Source organism: Rhea pennata, chromosome 2, assembly GCF_028389875.1.
Source record: "Rhea pennata isolate bPtePen1 chromosome 2, bPtePen1.pri, whole genome shotgun sequence".
In the NCBI taxonomy this organism is placed as follows: Eukaryota; Metazoa; Chordata; class Aves; order Rheiformes; family Rheidae; genus Rhea; species Rhea pennata.
Genome location: NC_084664.1, coordinates 121375567 through 121394820, shown reverse-complemented (window position 1 = coordinate 121394820; position 19254 = coordinate 121375567). Strand labels below are relative to the sequence as shown.

At 38.3% G+C, this 19254-nt stretch overlaps 1 protein-coding gene across 1 annotated transcript in view; it reads left to right on the top strand.

The window, feature by feature from the left end:
• ZFHX4 (zinc finger homeobox 4) overlaps positions 1-19254 on the top strand; it is a 145693-nt gene that overhangs the window by 108299 nt on the left and 18140 nt on the right. Inside the window, exon 5 of the mRNA XM_062570267.1 lies at positions 13659-13775. Coding sequence (XP_062426251.1) covers positions 13659-13775 — 117 coding nt within the window. The remainder of the gene's footprint in view (positions 1-13658; positions 13776-19254) is intronic.

Sequence of the window (19254 nt, the reverse complement as noted above, 5' to 3'; positions counted from 1 at the left end):
TTATGTGCAGTTTCTTTTGAAGGTAACTCATACATTGGCTTATATCTTTCTCTATAAGTGAACAACAGGAAATATTTTAACTTTTTATGAAGTTCAGCTTTGTATGAGCTTCGTGAGGTGGTAGCCAAACACAGCACACACTTTATGTCATAAAGTGGCATAGTCCACACAATCCCTTTGACCTTAGATGCCAAGCTAGCATATCCTGAAGATACAGATGTAAATAGGCCTTTCTAGCCATCAGCTAAAACACGGTATTTGTCAGCCAGAAAAACTGTATGTTGCACATGATGGAGTGAGTGAGGACTGACACCTCACTGTCACGTGCAGTTTAAAATAGATACTAACACCGAGCAACTTTGGATGAAGACTTTCTTCCTGTCTCATCATTTGAGAATATAACCAGTATGTTTATCTGTGCTGCTGCTGGTACTGAGTATATCAAGTATGCTGCGTAACCACACGTAGGAACAGTCACAAAGCATCTGGATTAGTGAAAATGACATGTTGATGGCTAATCCTCATCCAAATAGAGTGCCCCATTTCATCTCTTCCACCAACTTTGCAGAGAGCACTGTTGGCATACCTCTCCGTCCTCCAATGTGTGAATGTAGGACACAGCTTACTGCAAGTATGACAAACAGCCAAAATCTTGAATCTGGTTTCTGTTGTGAGCTGAACCACAGCACTGGTTCTTATCTGTAGAACACATTTTTAAAGCTTTTTCATCAGTGGAAAATGAATAAATCTGTTGTAGAAATGAGAAAGAAAGGTGATCTCTTCCAGCAGTCTTGAAGAAGGGGAGTTTAGAGTGAAAAAAAGAGGTGCCTGCTGTAATTACTAAATCTTGCATCCTCATACAGTTAGCTGAATTGCTTGTCCCATCTTTCATTTGTGATCCTTAGAAATATCACCCAGATCAGCAAATCTAACTGACTAGACAGAGCAGCAACATAAAATTAGCTAACTAGGATTGGGTCTAAAAATAACTTGGTTAATTTTTATATAATTAAAAAAAGATTCATACAAGATTTATTTAGTTTTTAAAGATAAATTAAGCTTTTTTCCTCATATCTTGAAAAGAACTCAGCATTATATGCTCAGACTCTGTATAAGTCTAAAAATAGAATGCTTTAAAAATGCATGGATTAAATATACAGTAAGCAGCAGAATTTTATTTTTTTATGAAGGTACTTAAATTAATCTTGTTCTTATAATAAGCAACTTCATAGGGTTTGGGTTTTTTTTTTCCTGCTTTAGGAGGTTTTTGCTGCTTGCTTCACATCATGTTCCACCTTTCAAGTGAAATGCTACTATAAACTAGTGGCTATTATAATCTCCAGACCTTAAAGCCTGGCACACATGGTTCTGTGAACACATGATTTGAAATGAGAAGGACTTTGCCAATGTGTTTGTAGGCCAGTGTGTATGTAGGAAATATGTTTTATGAGGACTATAAATCTGATTAAAGGCCAGGTGTTGACCATCGATTTTGTATTGGTAAAAATTTTCTGTGCCTAATGTATGGATTTTTGCTAATTTCTCTGATACTATGTAGATATTTGAAATTTCCCAGCTTTCAGTCTGTGGGTGCTGAGACAACATTGGGCACTTTTGAAAATCAAAGCTTGTATTACTTAAGCCTATTTTTCTGTAGTACGACCTCTGAAAATGTGAACATTTGTGAATACTCTTCCTCAAGCAAAGCCAATCCATGTCAATTCTTTGCAAAGTCCATTTAAATTTTTTCATTCTTCAGCTTAGTGATTACTGTGAAGCTAATTTATGGTGAGGTGGCCAAAAATCTTGTTTCAAAAAGTAGACAGTCACTGTCACAAATATGGCACATCTGCTCAACTGTAATTTTGTCTCAACTTTACTTTTTCTCTTTCATCATAAGTGAAGCTATAGTATTTTTTTTATGATCACAATATGTATGAATTGACTAGTAAGTGTCTGAATGTGCTGTTTACAAATTTGACATTATAAATATTAAATTTCACTAATTGGCACAAATATTTGCCTGAATATAGAATAAAAATAAGACCCTATATACTCACTCTAATACTTATTAACTGCAGTTACTGGCTATTCCTAAATTCCTAAATCCTATTCCTAATTCCTGTTCCTAAATCAGATGAGCCTGGTTCTAATATGGTGAAATGCACCGGGAAAACGTTACACTTCTACAAGAGGTTTCACCTGTCCTGTGAACTTCAGCCTAATTTGTACACGAAAATCCCTGTGCATTGCCTTATAGTCTACTGTTCTGCATTTATAGCTTTATATGGCACAGATTTTGTTCAGATAGTGACACCTATAAAAAGATACTGCTTGCTGATCTTACATGCTTGAGTGAAAAAAAGGGGAAAATCATATATCAGTACAGTAGAGCAGGTTTGCTTCTGCCTATCAAAGAAGCCACTGTCATAATCAAGAAGGACTAATACACATTGTAGTACCTTAATTCAGCACCCTGTGTGTATGCAGGAAGGTATGGTCTTTAACTGCATGGTCACATAACATTTTCCCTTTACCTTTCTGAGTTTAAAGAATGGAGCTGCATAGGGGATAGGGATGAATCTGTGCTGTGCAGTGAAGGCACAAACTGTCTTTAGAGCCTTACCTTGTATGCTGAGAAATTCAGAAATTGTATAGGGAAGAAGGCTTGGGATGCCAGGAAGAGAAATGATGGGATATGTTTAAGACAACTGAAGAAATTGCTTTCATATCTGCCTCTGCTGGAGAGTCCCTATTTTATCCTAAGCAAGTCACCATACCCAGACTTTTCACAGGAGTTCACTGACTGTGTGGCCTTCATTTTCAGAGTGCTTGATTTGAGGCTGAAGTATAGTGTTAAATAAGTGCTGAACACACAGAGCTGCAAATGAAAGCAATCAGTGCTGTGCTTTGAGCATATAAAGTGCTATATATTGCTATGTACTTGGAAAAAATTGGGTCCCATCTGTATCAAACTGGGTTCTCCAAGTTAGTAGTTTTTTTTAACCTCAATTTCGTTAAATCTCTCCTTTCTGAAATAGCAGATTTTTTCACTCATCTTTTAGGCATGTAATGAAGATATATTCATTAATGTTTGTGCAGCAATAAAAAGTCAATAATGAAATGAACAATTTGGTTTTCAGAATGGGTTGAAGAAATGTAGTAAATAAAAAATGTTGCCACACGTTAGTGAGAGGAAAACAAAGCCTGGATAGCCGCTCACTGAATAAATATCATTGGTTTTGTGCAGTGAATAAGGCAAGAGTCTTTTCCGCAAGATAATGCTTGATCTGGATTTAAAGACTATTCATAAATGAGGTGCCTTGATACATTTCCTAAGATATTAGAGTATTTGATTTCTGCATTCTTATTAATTGTTCTTTAAAAATGGTTTTATGCGTATATATTCCTGTAGCTACTTTTTGAAGACTTACTTACGCTGGAAAAAAGTGTTACTGAATAGTACTATATTGAAACTTATGTGAAATATTTGTAGGTTTAGATTTGCTACACAATCCCCTTTTACTTGAGCTACTGAACCAACTGAGAATAACAGAATTTTTTTGTCCTTACTGTGGACAAGCACTGGTGAAGGATAGTGTATTGAGCCAGAAGAATGATGAGGCTGAAAACTCAGGGATTTAATTTCAGATCGGGGGACCACCAGTTCTTACTCACATTAATTCCCAATATGTTTGCCCAGTTATCATTGTCTCCAGTTTTCTCTCCACTTCTCTCCTCCCACTCTCTTTAAACATGCTTTATCCCACCCTAGCAGTGTTCACAGTTTTTCTTGAGTCTACGTCCCCCACCTATTCTTCAGACTGTCCCTCCTCTACTTCCACCCCACTTTCAGCTGCCTGCCCTCTCATCCATGCTTCCTATCCCTGCTGGCTGCCAACTTTAATATCCTTGTGCAAGCTTCTCAGCGTGTCTTAATGTCCTTGCTTCATTTGCTTAGTAGATTCCAATGGTCTCCTGCACCTTTGCTCCTAGCCAGCTCTCTCTAATGCCAGTTCGGTACACCCCACTGATTCCAGTCTTAGCCTCTTGCCTTCTGCCTACATTTCATGTGATCCTAATTCCCACATCAGATCCTCCCTCATCTCCTAGTCTTTAATTGTTTCTCTGCCTTGGACCTTTCTGTGCTTACTCCTCCTCAGTTCTTCCTCTAATCCCCCCAAATCTCACTTCCATACTTCCTTCGTTCCTGCCAAACTAATAGCGTGGGGGGGAACATGCTGCTCCAGCTGTCCTACAGCAATCAGTTCCCAGTGCTCTGCACAGCAACACAGCAGCAAAAGAAAATTAGTAAGAAAGGAAAGTTCAGTTTCACCATTACGAGCATGCTACCTGTGCAGTCTGGTCATGCAGGGGAGGATTTGCATTTTAGAAGGACTGTTTAAATTTCGGTTCCTTTGTGAGGTTGGAATGCATGTTGTTCAGTACACATAGGAACTGGGTGAAGAGGTATGCACTGGCTCTGTAGGATGTGACTGAATATGCACTTTGGCGAGCTCTCAGCGCTGTGGGAAGTGTGAGTGTTTTCAGTGATTACAGACTCCTAGGAGAATTTCAGCTCTTTAATACAAGAGGCTTTCATGAGCATGGGTAAGCAGGATTTTTCAAAGGTACGTTGCTTGGCTGAATTTGGGCAGATTTTCACAAGGTGCTATGTGCCAGACTGAAGCATCATTCTGCCTGCTGAATTTTGGGTCCTAGTTTGAAATCACTGGAACAGTAAAGATTTCCAAAATATAAATCTGTTTGTCCTGTTCTCAGGAGTAGCTGAATCATATTTGCTGAAATTTTCAAAAAATGCATATAATATCCAACCTGCAGCAGAGACTCAGCGCAGCAGATTTCAACCAGAACAGTTAAAGTTTACCAAAATTACAAGCAAATGAAAAGACAATTGAATGGCAGGAAGTAAATGTTAACCTTCCAAATGGGTGTTTGAAGTTGTCAACTTGTTTGCAGCTATTAAGAATATTTCTTAAGTTCAGGTCTTTCAGAGAAGCTTTCTCTGAAATACTTCAGTACTATCAACAGAACCACCTCATGAAGCATTTCAGGGTCCTAGCTAAACTGACAGTGTCAATTTATGTTCATTAGCTGCTTGTGACCAGGGGGTATACAGGCTTTTTCTTCAGCAAAGATGGAATTATATTGCTGAAAATGAAAATTCAGGTAGAGGGTTGTTATTTATACTGTATCTGGGAAAATAAAAAGAGCATTCAAAGGAGACAGTCTGACTTTCATCAGGTAGAAAAGGTAAAAGTAGTGCAATGTGTTGGAACAGTGGGGAATAAGAAACTTAAGAGGAAGTGAAAGTGAGAAGAAAACATCTAGTGTGTTGCGCTGGTTTAGTAATAAATCAGTAAATAAATACAAATGAGGTCACCATGTGCTATTCTTTTGCAGTGATGCAAGAAGCTTTAAAGCAAAACTAGGTGAACAGAAATACTTGACCTGGCACTGGGTGTCCTAGAAATAACTGGCATTTTTGAATTCAGAAATCTGAATGTGTAGTCAATCATCTACTCTGTACAGTATTTATGAATCACCCATCATTGTACTATCTGAGAATTAATTGATATTGCCCATTTTCAGAGCATGCGATATGAGTGGCTCCGACAGATTCAGCTGCAGACTGGAGTTTCAAGGCTCTAAATAATCAATAGTATAGTATCATTCCTAGCTGCAAACTATGCAGCAAGAAAAGATTAGTTTTAGGTGTTGAAGTACAGCACTAGAATAGGAAGGATCTCATAGGCTATTGTGAATGATGAGGACAAAACTGTCTCATCTTTTGGCTATGAATCACAAACACACAAATGCTATGATGGGACTCAAGAACATGCCACAGTACTGAATAATGCCTGAATAATGATCCAAAATTTTGAAGATTATCCAAATTATCCATATTGGGACTAGGAGGTAAGGCGGGAAGGAGACAGCAGGAGATGAGAGATAGCAGGGAGTCTGCAAGGTATTGCTCAGTTTTACATTCTGGATGAATTTGTGGTGCTGTGAAGATTCTTAGACATCACTTAACCACTGTAATCTAGGTTGGAGGGGAAGATAAGTTGTATTGTCTTTTCTTAAAAAAAAATGCCTTTGTATGTTAAAGAAACCAAAATTCTGAATTCTGAAGATTTCAGTGATACCTCCAAAAAACAAGCTTGTAAAAACTCCATGGACTGCTATATATGCTATAAATGTCATGGAATATTTGTCAATCAATTCCAAAGGGGGGGGGGGGGAAACAGCAAAGTTCATTTTTTAAAAAATTCAGAAAAACAGAAAAAGTATTTATATTCAGGAAAAATTTTATTCACTGCAAATAGACCACCCACTTCTGCCTGTGACACTTAGTATCCGGAAGAGAGAATATTAAAACTGGAGGGATGTGGTTTAGCTACATGACAAGGCATAGTACAAGAATCTGTTCAGGCTAGAAAAAAAGTATCCTTAAAAATGGAAATACAGTTGAAGCAGTGTTAATGAAACTGAGCTAAGAGTGTTGGCTAAGAGGAATACATTCATGAAGGTATATAGTTCAATAGGAATTGTAAAGGAACCTCAGAAGTAGAAAGCCTGCAGAAGAATATTTAGATTTGCTAGGTCACCAGAGAGTAAAGAGTCAATCCAAAATGATCAGGAGATGGCAAAGAAAATAAATTCTTTTACTCTAGTATTCTCAAAAGACAAAGGAGAAATATATGCACTAACAGAATTCTTTACAGATAATTTCAGAAATATGTTAATAGCGAGCCAAAAAGAGGTGAATAATTGAGAAAGCAAATCTGGAAGGTAAATGAGAAGGATTTCAGAGAGGAGCCCAAAAACTGAGTTGCTAATAAAATATGCAATTTAAATGACATATTTTTAAATGAACTGTTAATTAACATTGTGGACTTCTCTGTAAATACTCTCTAAAGGAGTATTCTGGAAACTGTGAATGCAAGTGCCCCTTTTGCCACTCATATGAGCTATTGCAAACCTCAGCTGAAGCAAGAGGTAGCAAAAAGTACAAGAAATCGGGGACAGTAGAAGCATTTCTGTGTGAAGGGGTATTGAGAACACAGACTGAGCAGCAGTACAGAAAAGACAAGGCTGAACAAGAGGTGTACAAAAAACTGAATAATATTGTGAAGATCCAGTGTTTCTGTCTCCTCCTCAGCTGAGAATGAGCCCCCAATAAACTGGTGAAGGTTGTGAGGAGACTTTCATTAACTTTCTGAGTCAGGCTCAGGTCAGGCTCTTAGACTCAGTTTCAACCACCTAACTTCTAGCATTTAACTGCAGTGCCAAAGTGAAAGTGTCTGCATCCTAAACACTAAACTTCACTTTAAAAATGTGCTGTTGTCAGGGAGGAATTAGACACCTTTACAGGCTGATTCAGCCTACCTAAAATGTGAGTTGGCTCCTGGAAGTACCTCTCTCTATATATATTTACTAGGAAGGAAATTTAGAACGGTACCTAAAATTAGGCAGGGTAAATCCACACCAGCGTGTTGGACAAGAATTAACAATGAGATTTAATTTATTGTCTAAATAACCTTAATGGAAATATGTTAGTCTTCATGTCAGACAACACTAATGTTCTCCATAACCTGTGCTGATGGGAGAAACAGCAGTCTCTATGAACCATAATGTCAGCCAGAAGAAAAGTACTGATGAATTGGAAAAGTTAGACTATTCTCTATATAGATTCATGCTTCAATGCCTTTCTCGAGGTGGCCAAGTAAGAAAAGTATCCCTTTTTGCATAATAAATGATTAACTGTACGTCTCCAATCACATCTGGAAAACATTGTTGAGCTTCATTCTGAATAGCTGACATTCTCTGTTAATGGTTTTGTCAGCATATGCTCCCTTTGCCTCTTGCAAAATATTTGACAAAATACTAATGTAAAAATAAACAAGAAAAAGACAGAACAGATTTTCCAATTTTCTGATAAAGCAGTATGGCTCGGCATTAACTTACCAACAATTTTTTCCACATTTTACACCATTTTTACAGTAAAACACTTTTCCCAATTAACTCTGAGAAGATGGGAGGGAGACTGGAAAGCAGTCAATCCCAGCCAGCAACAAGAGAAAGGGAGAGTGTACGCAACAGCCAGGCTCAGGATACTCCACCCCTCTAAACTTCTGGAGAGAACATTCCCTTTGCTTCTCAAACAGCTTGAAGTGGACTGTGGTTGTATTAAAAAAAAAAAAGTAGAAAAAATAGATTAGAAAATAATAATAATAAAAAAAATGCTGGGCTGATTAGCTGGTGTTAGTGTGTCTTTTCTACCTTCCAGAAGCTAAAGAACAAGAAGAAGTAAGAGTAGATGAGAGCTTTCTCTCTCCAGCAGACAGAAGGGTGAGGCTGAGTGTGGCAAGTGGGGAATAGGGGCTGCTGGGTGGGGTGGGTGGATAAAGTGGGTGTGATCTGTGACACCCCTTGGTAGGGAGCCACCTCCCTGTTCAGCCAGCTTCGCAGCCAGCCTTCTCTGACAGGCTCCTGTGTTTCAGCAAGAAGAAAATAAGCGCAGGATCACTTTAAAAATTCAAATGAGGCACCAGAAAACAAAATGGTAGAATTTGATAGCAGTGCTAACTGCTGTTAGCACTTTCTAGTCAATATGACCATCATCACTCAACTACAGGCTTGTTTGTGGGAAGTTCGGCCTTCTAATAGCTATAGTTTTAAATATAACACAGCGATTAGAAACAGTTATTAACGGGTTGGTGCAGTTATTCCCCTTGAGTCCCCAAATGAGAAATTAGAAATCCTATTTGAAGATGAAATACGACCACTAGAGGATGCAGTCCAGATCCTGAATGAGTGCAGTATCCTGTTCCTAATGCGTGCTCTGCTAGACCAGCCAGAAAATCTAACAAATATTTTCTAGAATTATTGTGTGAATAAATTGCAATCCAGAAGTCTGAAAGAGGCTATATCAACTAAGCAGTGTAGCTAGGACAATCTAGAAGTAAATCCACGAGCCTTTCTTTTAATTACTCTTTTCTTCTCTCACATATTCTGTGAGTTTTTTTCTTCATTTTATTTTTTTAGTTGTTGTTCTTGTTCCTACAATATCTGTCATCTGCCCATTGCTCCAATCCACCCTTCATTTATCTTTTGCTATTGGTTACCTTTTCATCCTGACAGTTGATCTCACTAAGCTATTCATTCCTCCAGGTGAACCTGGTATATACCTTCACTGAACATTTATGGGTACCTTTGATTCAGCCGTTTACTGAACATACTGAATAACAAGCCCCAATTATTTTTTAGAAATCTCTCTCTCTCATTTCCTATTTATTTACTTACTACTTTAGTCAATTGATTTATTCTTTCCCTATCCATCCGGTCCTCAGCCACAAACACTTGCTTAATCTTGCTCTCTCCTTCATAACCACAATTACTCACCCACAACTAGTAGATCATCCTTGCTTAGGAAACTGGAAGGGGCAAAAGGGATACCTGCATATATATCTATGTATATATCTCTCTATATATGTACATATATCTTCAGAACTAAAACAGGAACTGCTGGCAGTTGATTGGTATATCAGTGATGTAAAAAGAAACAAACAAAAAACCCTCCACCCTTGAAAATATGTTCTTAAGGTAGGCTAGGAGACAAACTCCCCATGCTGCTCATCAATAGGGAAACTTCTCTGCTAGAACAGAGGAAAATGTGACTGATATGCCTCCTTGATTATCTGTATGCCTTTAGATTAAAAAAGAGAAGATTGAGTCAACTTTGCCATGTCTTGTTTTAACTGCTGAGTATTTTATTCCAAAAAGTAGTATTTGTTTCTCTACCCCATCCCTTGGCTGTGTTGGCTATGTTCCTTTATTTGCATCTGAGCAAGTCAAGCTTTTCTAATCTCCATATGAATATTCATCTCATTTTGCTGCTATGTATATGTGCCATTCAGCTTTGTCTGGCTGAGGCCTAGACTTTGCAATTGAAATCCTCAGGCAACTTGACTTCAGTGGACTGAGAAAGGTCATTAGGATCTTCCTTCGTAAAACTGGTATTGAATTGGGGCCCAAGAGTGTAGAGGAACAGTTTAAAGTGCATGACATAGAGTATATAATATGCAGTATCACCCGATTAATGTTACCTCTGAAGTTTAGCTTTTCCATTTTGCCTTGTTTTACAGTTTCAGTGCAGTTAACCTCATTTTTGTGTCTAATTCTAAGTCGGTTGTGAGGAAAAAAGTTGATAATGGCTAAACTCAAGAGAGCCAACATCAAAAGAAGTTTTCAACATTTAGGCAAAATAAAACCAGGTGTGAATAAAATATCATATTGCAATAGTAAGTGTTATTAAAGCCATTAAAGTACGTTTGAATCCGGTGTTCTATTCATTTTCAAAGCTCACATTTGTAAATGTATATAGGCAGGACTCTTGTAAATTTAAAACAGAGCATTAGGACTTGTTCTGGAATCTGCAGCACCATCGTATCGTATTTTGTTGATTTTTTGTCTTTGAGCAGGAGCCGTCACCATTTTATAACTGAATAGTATCCTTGTTAGTTAGCATACTAAGTGAGAACCAAAAAGTCACTAAAAAGAGACACGAGTGGTAACTTTGCACTGTCTTTGATAGCACACTTCATTAGATAGCCCTGATATTTATTCTAGCAAATAGTCTTAGGGATTTATTTTGTAAATTTACTGTCTTTACGTTTGGGCTGTTGAATTTCTGTCCTGTCCCCTTTGAGAAGTGTGGCAACACTGTGAATCTTAGAAGGGCCTTCTGCAGCTCTGAAGGAAAATATGAGAAGTTGTATTATCATTTTTGCCTATGAATTTATTTCTGAAGTGAATGCCATACATATTTCTGGAATGAATGCCAAATGTATTTTCTAGAAGTGAGCGCCATTGAAAGCCAAGGCACGCAATTTATACTGTGCATAATAATGATATTAATTTTTATGGTGTGTATAAGTTACATTTTGATTAGTTTTTTGCATGATTAAAAATTTGCAAAGCCTTTACGGCCCCCAGGAGCCTACCTGTAATAAACAACTCTCACCTTCCAAACCATAAAACCGGGCTGCAGTACTTGAACATTAGAGCTAATTGCCTTGCTACATCAAAGGGAGCACCACAAGACGGAGAAAAATCGCAGAAGGGGGGCAGTTTCACCTCGAGAGGTTACGTGTTTGTGGCTTGGTGGAGCCCTGTAAAGTTATGGCCTCAGAACTGCTGTTTGCGATTAAGTTGATGGGGAAAGTCTATCCCGCAATCTCTCCCGGCTGCTGACACAGAGTCTTTGTTCACATTCAGATTTCTCAAACTGTTGCCAGGGTCAGGCTGAGGTCAGACACCACGATGATGTATAGGAGAACATGTCTGGGAATTTCTCTCACACTTAAAACACATACCAGAAAAACAGGAGAGCACCCTGCAAAAATTGTCTGATGAGACCCAGATGATACTGTAGCTTTTCTTTTAGTACCTTCATAATTTTCTTTCTCTTTTCCTGACACACACACAATGTTTTATTAATGTGTGCCACGATAGCCCTTACAATTTTATGTCCCCTCAAGATAAGGACACTCAGTAGCACTTTGACACTTCATTTTCCAGCCCAGGGGGATTGGGCCAGTAAATCTAGCGAAAGAAGCAACGCGCCCGCTCCCAAGGATGAGCCGAAAAGGAACTGCCACGGGCTGTGTCAGGCCACGGGGCCGACACTGGATGTGAGCCTCATGTGCGCGCGCCTGGCATTCACACAGCCCGACCCCGTCGTGATCAGAGGCTCGCAGCTCCCAAACTGTGCTCCCCTGCCACCCTTACAAACGCTGCCGCGCTTCCCGCGGAGCCTGCGGCGCCGCCCGTGTTTGGTTAGCGGTCGGCGTGGGAGGGAGCAGGCGGCCACGGAAACTGCACCGCATGTTTTGATGCAATTTTTTTATATATATATATATATATATATATGTGTGTATATTCATACAGATAGATATCTATATCTGTATGTGTATTTACAGTTCTTTTTAAAAGAAGGGACCAGCTTTCTCCCCGCGTGGCGCAGGAGCCGCGACACCCAAGTTTGCTCGTCGCCCTGTTGTTTTGGGGATGTCAGCGCAAAGCGCGTTGATCTGCGCTCGCGGAGCTCCTTCGCCTCAGTTCGCCTCGGTTCCGTTCCCGGGATCGCTTCTGTGTGTTTTCTTTTTTTTCTTTTCTTTTTTTTTTTCCGGTTTACGAAAGGTTTTGCAGAGAGCTGAGAATCGGGTAGGCTCACCGCATCGATCGGAGGGTTGTTTGCCCAGGCATACAGTTTCAGTGCATGGCTGGCAAGCACGGCACTAAGTAGCAATTTTTTTGTGCTCAGCTGCTACATATGACAGAGGATATTTCATTCGGCTGTCAGAATGTTATTAATAAAACATGGGGTGGGAAGAGGGCCACTATTTCCCCTTTCAATCACTATAGCATTTACAATGAAAATTTTATGCAGTGTGTAATTTTCAGTTAATGCTTGACACTTAAAATGTCGGTAGCTGCATTTTGTATGGTTCCTGAAGGGTTAATTGTATCATGTTCCCTGCATAAAAGCTCTGCTTATCAAAAGTGAATAGAAGAGTGTATGCAAATGTGTGTCTGTGACCTTTTGCCTTTCCAGGGTTAATTTATATGGTCATTAAAGATTTTATGAAATTGAGCAGCCTGGTGCTTTGAATCCCATTTTACCTTCACCTCCTAATTTATATAATTCCTACCTGAACTGGGAAATATGATTTTTATTTTTTGTGCTGCAATGAAAACAGCATGCTGTGCTGTAGGGAGTTGCAAGTCTGGTTATCTGGCATTACTCAGATTGCTAAAAATTCATTAAAATGTGACATCAGCACAGTGAGAGACAAATGATCACAGGATGAAAAGGAACAGTGGGCCTTTCACGGATTAGTGCTACACAGCCCCAGCATAGAAGCTAACTGCATAAACAGATTAATCCACCAGTAGCAGCGTAGCTAAGATTTACAGAATAATTAAATAGGGTTGAGTTACTGTGAAGATTTCCATGTAATCTAGCTGGTGTGAACACGTAAGTGAGGTGTGGGTAATGCTGCTTCCTAGGAAGCCGTATACCAAGTTGTATCGTTTATCCTGAATAGCTCCCCCTGGAGACAGAATTTGAGACTTCTCTAGCAAAGCCAGAGGTTTATATTTAATACAGTACCTAATACCTAATACTTACTTACTGCAATTAGCAGGATACTGCTACACTAATAGGATTTATGCTGGAATTCCTTTTCCCCCCCTTTTTTGGCTCTAAGATACATTTTTACGTGTGCTTGCTTTTGCTCAAGTCTGTATGGTTGGTGCGTGCGTGCGTGTGTTTTTCAACACAAATCACTTCTAGCCAAAGCATGTGAAATGACAAGTCTTAAATCTCTCGCACTGTGAACGGTGGATCTTCTGATAAAGACATGTTTAGAATTTCTGAGTAGATTTTGAAATATTGCAAGTTTTTCGTAATTAATGTCCAGTCTCTTTCAAGTACTGTTCTTTCCCGTTTCCTTTTCTTCCCCTCCTCCCTTTTGGACACCCTCTTGTAATGCTGGTCTTATTAAAAGAAAATTTTAAATTGCTGTTAAACAGTCACTAAGTTAGATCTTTTCTGTGCTTATCCACAGAAGAACAAGGTGAAGATACAGAAGGGTCTGCTAAAAGTACATCAGTGGCTGTTGCTGATGATAAAGAATCAAGTGAGAGAGACAATAGTGAAGTCAAAAAATCTAGTAAAGACTCTGGTAAGATGCTAGAATTTTGTCTTTCTTCTTTTTTTAACTTATTAAATGCTCTTTCATTTTAAACTGTCTGGACATTCCCACTACTATTCATTGCATGTGCATTTTGCATGTGATTTCTATCAGTAGCCTCCCATTGACCTATTTTTAATCATAACCATCTGACAGGATAGATGCGGATAAGTTGAAGAATATTACAGGACGACCAGTGAGATTATTTTTTAATCAAATCAGTTTGTGTGCTTGTAATTTTTTAAGCGCCTTTCATTAATCTTAGCCGTACTTGTGATTCCTCTGATGGCATATTAATTTTTCATAAGCATAAGATTAGGTACCACTTGAATTTTTTTCTTCAATCAAATTTTGCCCCCCTTGTAACCTAAAGAATGTGGATTTTTTTGTTATTATTATTTTTTGCTCTTGCTCTCTGATCGGTTACTTTCAAGAATCTGGCCTCTTCCTGAGCATTTATTTGAGGCATTTTGAAAAAAATACACAAAATCCAGTGAAAAAGTTTACAGATGATTCAGCCTAAGAAAGAGGAAATATCATTGAAAACGGATTAGGGGTTGGGTAATTTTGAGCTCCTGGAATAGACAAAGCCCAGTAATGAAAGCTACTGTCTTTGAAAACAAAACCCCTATGTCATGACATTTACTTGTGCACAAACAAACCTAGGGCCAGCATCTGGTGTAGATACCCAAGGCTTTTTCTGTGTTTGATTTGGCAAATATGTGACTTCATCCATGCTTTTTATGTATGAGATGGAAATCTATGGTCACAATGAATATTACATTGGCTACTTTTGCCGCACGCTATACCTAGTTACATTATGTTGAATTCACTGAAGCAGAAGAAGTGCTGAAACAGGTTGAAGCCTATTAGTTTCAGGTAGTCATATATCTTTTCCTTGTATCCCAATGACAGCAGCATACAAAGGAGGTTGTATTCTCATATAGACATATAGTTGTAGAGAAAATATCATTTTACATGCCAGTTTATTTACACTCAGATTCTCCCGTATTGTAATTTGCTCTATACATAATAAACATTTTTGGATTTATTTCAAAAACAAATTATGGATGGCCCTTTCCATGCCAGATTAATTCAGAAGACTGATTTAAGGCTTAGAGCTTGCTTTAAGTTTGCTTGTCAATGTGTTAAGGTCAGTATCTATCACAGCTTAGAACTCCAGCTGCTCTTCAGTTGCTTTGTTTTTTGAGATCAAGAGACTGAAGAAAGGCTGATGATGACAAGGATGATACTGAGCAAGAAATTGTGTTGTGGTTTAAAATATATATCCCCCTTGGCTGGCCCTTCGACTTGGAAAGAGCTGTCTGCAGCACAGTAAAGCCATGCTCCAAAGCTGACATAGGTCCTCCTGCGCTTTCTCATCAGTGGGCTGTCCTGGAAACTCATGAAGAGAGAGGTGACAGCCACCGGGAGCCTGTGTTTCCCACCATGGACTCTGCCTAGGAAAAATGCAAAGCACTTCAGGGAGTTTATTAGCCCCCTCCCCCTTTTTTTTAGGCAAATCCATTTAAAATTGTTCAAGAAAGAAGAAGATGTTAACATTTCAGCAGGAAAAAAAAAGATGGAATCTAGAAAAAATACTGAAGGGGAATTCTCAGAATTCCATCAGGATTAGCTGCTCATAAGGGCCAAGTTTAATTAGGACAGACCTATATCCAGAGGCCTACTGGGTGCACTACAGAAAAAAAGCAGCATAATTGTTCTGCATTCCCGTGCCAGCAATTACACAAATAACTTTGCAGTTGGATTCATGCAAAAACAAAGGCTGAAATACATGATTGCCTTTGTGCCTTACAGAAAATAGATTGTGCAGTAAAATCCTAAACCTTTTAGATACTTTTATTTTCCTATTCTAAATTAATTCTATATATGTAACATTCAGACCATCATCTTAATTTTCACTCAGCTGACAAGTATTTCTAATGACTGCATAACTGTGTATGTATAATTGAATGTTAATTTGGGTTTTCTTACGAACTGAATGTTGTAAGTCTTGCCAAAGAAATCTCAGGAAAACCAATAAATTAATCACAATACTAACAAGTTAAACAGGAAAGTGGTGTGACCTCTCTTTAGCATAGAATCTATTAGACGAGAAAGGATTAACATGTATTTAGTAAAAGAATGTTTATGTAAGCTGTTGTGCTGTATTGCTTACTTTATCTTGAGGAGTAGAGCTTTCAAAATGAGACTTGGCAATATGCAAGTTATATTTGTTGAATATTCATTCAGAATAGAAAAGCCTACTAATGCCTCATTTATATTGTCATTTAAATCTTGTGCCACTTTAGATTAATTATAATCCAAATTACAGCTCTATGCAGTGCAAGAATTAATATGGAATTTATCCAGATTAATACATTTGCATTGAAAATGTAATATGTCTCTGCCATGGCTATGGGGAGCACTTTTTAATAAGGTAGTAAACATGAGGAAGGATGGAAATTAACCTTCATTATTGCAATGAAAATTATCCTTTCATTCGACTCTAATTAGAAAGAATACTCTTCCAGTAATTATAATTTTAGAATTATTTTTGAGGCTGAATAACATCATCTGATGTGTCAGAAGTCTTAAATTATGCAATCTTTATCAAATACATAGATTCATAAATAACAAAATAGTATTTTGATTATAGGTGTTCCAGGATTTTATTTCACTGGCATACATATTTTATTAGCTTTTTCCTTGTTAGTAACAGAAACAGTTTTATTTTATTTTGGAGTTCCAGAATTGTTAAGAAGGTGATGGCATCTGAATTCCAGTGAATTATGTCATTTTTGTATTAGCGCCCTTACACAAGTTCTATAATTCTGTAACTGACAGGTAATCATTGACTAGTCTATTTCATGGTGCTTATTTATAATTAAACTTAGTTTTTGTGTTAAATGCACTGAAATTACATTATTCAGCTAAAATAATGCCGTGCACTTTGCTTAGTAAAATGAATTACGGTTTGCGTTTCACAATTAGGGAGAAAGCAACACATAGCTTGTGTCAAGAATAAAAAGCATGTATTTAAAGCACAAATAACAACTGCATTTAGTGTTTTTTCTACAGCTGCATGTTAGGAATAGCGTGCCGGTGGAATATCCAGCAGTGAAAGCAGTACAACATTGCGTGCTTGGGACCTTAACATGTTCTCTCCTCCTCCCCAGCCCCTTCAATACCATGTCCGCAAGACCCTAACTTTGTTCAGCCTCCTTGCAGGAAACTTGTTAAAACAGGGAATTCAGCTCAGAAAGCAGAAAGTAGAGGCAGCGGGCTGTAATAGCGAGGCCGTTCGACTATCCCCGCAGCGGCTCCTCCTTCGGTTTTGGCACGCGTGCTTCCAGAGAGCGAAGACCTGCTGCGGAGTGCTGCAGCTGCTGGGATTTGGGGGTGCTGGGGCTGCGCTTCGGGCAGGGGCAGGCGGCTCCCCGGGGGCCGGGCTGAAGGACCGGGTCCCCGTCGCGCAGGGCTCGGTCGCAGCCTCCGGTGCTTTAGGCCCGGTGCAGGCTTGGTCGTTTGAAAAGCACCTGGGGTTGGACGAATCCAGAACAACCCAAGCATCAAGGCCTTTGTAAATTCCAATAATTTATATAAATATCATAGTAAACATAAGAAAAAGCCGTGCGTTGTTTCGCATTTATTGACCCAGCCTAGTGTTTTATAACTCTAAGGTTTTATTATATTAACCGCAAAAGAAAATTTAACCAAAAATTTGCTTGATTTTATAGAATCAAGAACTATGAGTTTCACGATTATTATTGGCCCTTTGAAATGATTAAGTTACCGTGTCCTCTGTTGGAAAACGATGTCTAACCTTAGCTTTGTGTGTGCCCAGGCACACACGGAGTGCACCCTAAGCTAAAATTCACCAGCAGTTACATACCAATGCCCAAAGACAATTAAATACACTTTCTTGGAGTAGAATTTGGATCCCAAATGGTGAGAACAGTCTAGCCTGGTGAGGGAAGGAGAAGGAGGGATTATTTTATTTTGATTTTTAAATTCAGCTTGCTGTGTAGCAGTGTCAGTTTACACCAGCTGTGATTCTGGCCCAGTTGTCTTTAAAAAGGAACATTTTAAAACTGACAGATGATAAAGGTAAGAGACGGTGGTCGACTGTTGGACACTTTTGACAGCTGGAGATGAAGACAGGTTAATAATTTGAACCTATCCTTCTAAAACCTGAAAAGGAATATTTCTCTGTTCATATAGTTAGTCACTTTTTTACTTCTCATAATTCTCACAGTTAAGTCACTTAAATAATAACTATATATTGATAGGCCAGAGAGTACTGTAATATCATGAAGCAGACTGAGTAATAAAATGGTGGCATATGTTACTGTATCGTATATTTTATGCCTTTAAGCATCACCAATCCTTCAGCTCTTAGGCATCGCTCTTATGAGCAGCCTATTTGAGGCCTCCAAGATCAGTTCCTCAGGGTGTAAAAATTCAGTGGGGCTCCAGAAGGCAGCTTGTTCGGATAATAAACTGATGTTGACAAATTGGTCATTAAAAGTAGGAAAATATGGCAGGAATAAAATTTAATTTGAGCAAGAACATGCTGGAATTACTAGTCTAAATTACACCAAAAGAAATAATTATCACCTTAGGAATGAAAAACAATGTGTGGGGAAATCACCATCAATATATAAGTAATAAAATATGCTTTTTTTTTAAATACCCTTCAGAATGTCTCTATATGATTCAGCTTTCAATTGTTTATTATTATACTGTGAGGATTTGGTATTTACCTTGAAAGTGTCCCCCTATTTTGTTTTTCTCTAATGTTGTGCTGTTAATATCAAATACTTCACAAAGTCTATATGATAATAATTTTTAAAAGTTCTTGGTTTTGTCTACAGAAAAATGTAAGTATTTTCTTTGTTCATATTTACTTTGTTTCTGTAACATCCATGACCTTATTTTTAAATTAATCCTAGGTTATTGTGCAATGAGGTGCAATTTGCTCATTTATATGAACCTTATGTGGATTGAAAAAAATCAAGATAAATCTTCATGCACCGCATACAATCAGATTACCCCTGGACTATATATTTACGTTGGGTCTGATAGCAATCAATGGTTTAGCTTCATTGCATTTCAAGATGTATTTGCACCCAGTGTCCAGTGATAGTGTCCTCACCCTGGAAATAATTTAGTTGCAAATTGACTGGAAGATGGTGAAAATTGAAAGTTAAAATTAGAAATACTCATAATAAACAGCAGAAAAAAGGTCAGATGATGCCACACTATGATGAGATTGGAATGGTTGGTAAATGAGGTTTTGTGTTTGTCGTGAGATGTATGTGACATGCCTACCCAATGCTCTTGTAATATCCAGCCTAGCAGAAGAGATTATCTGGCAAATTGACGCTGGAAAGAATTTTCTGATGGACTGGGAAATTAGAATTGCACTCTTTTCTTTGATGTGTGCAAGACTGAGCCGCGTTACACA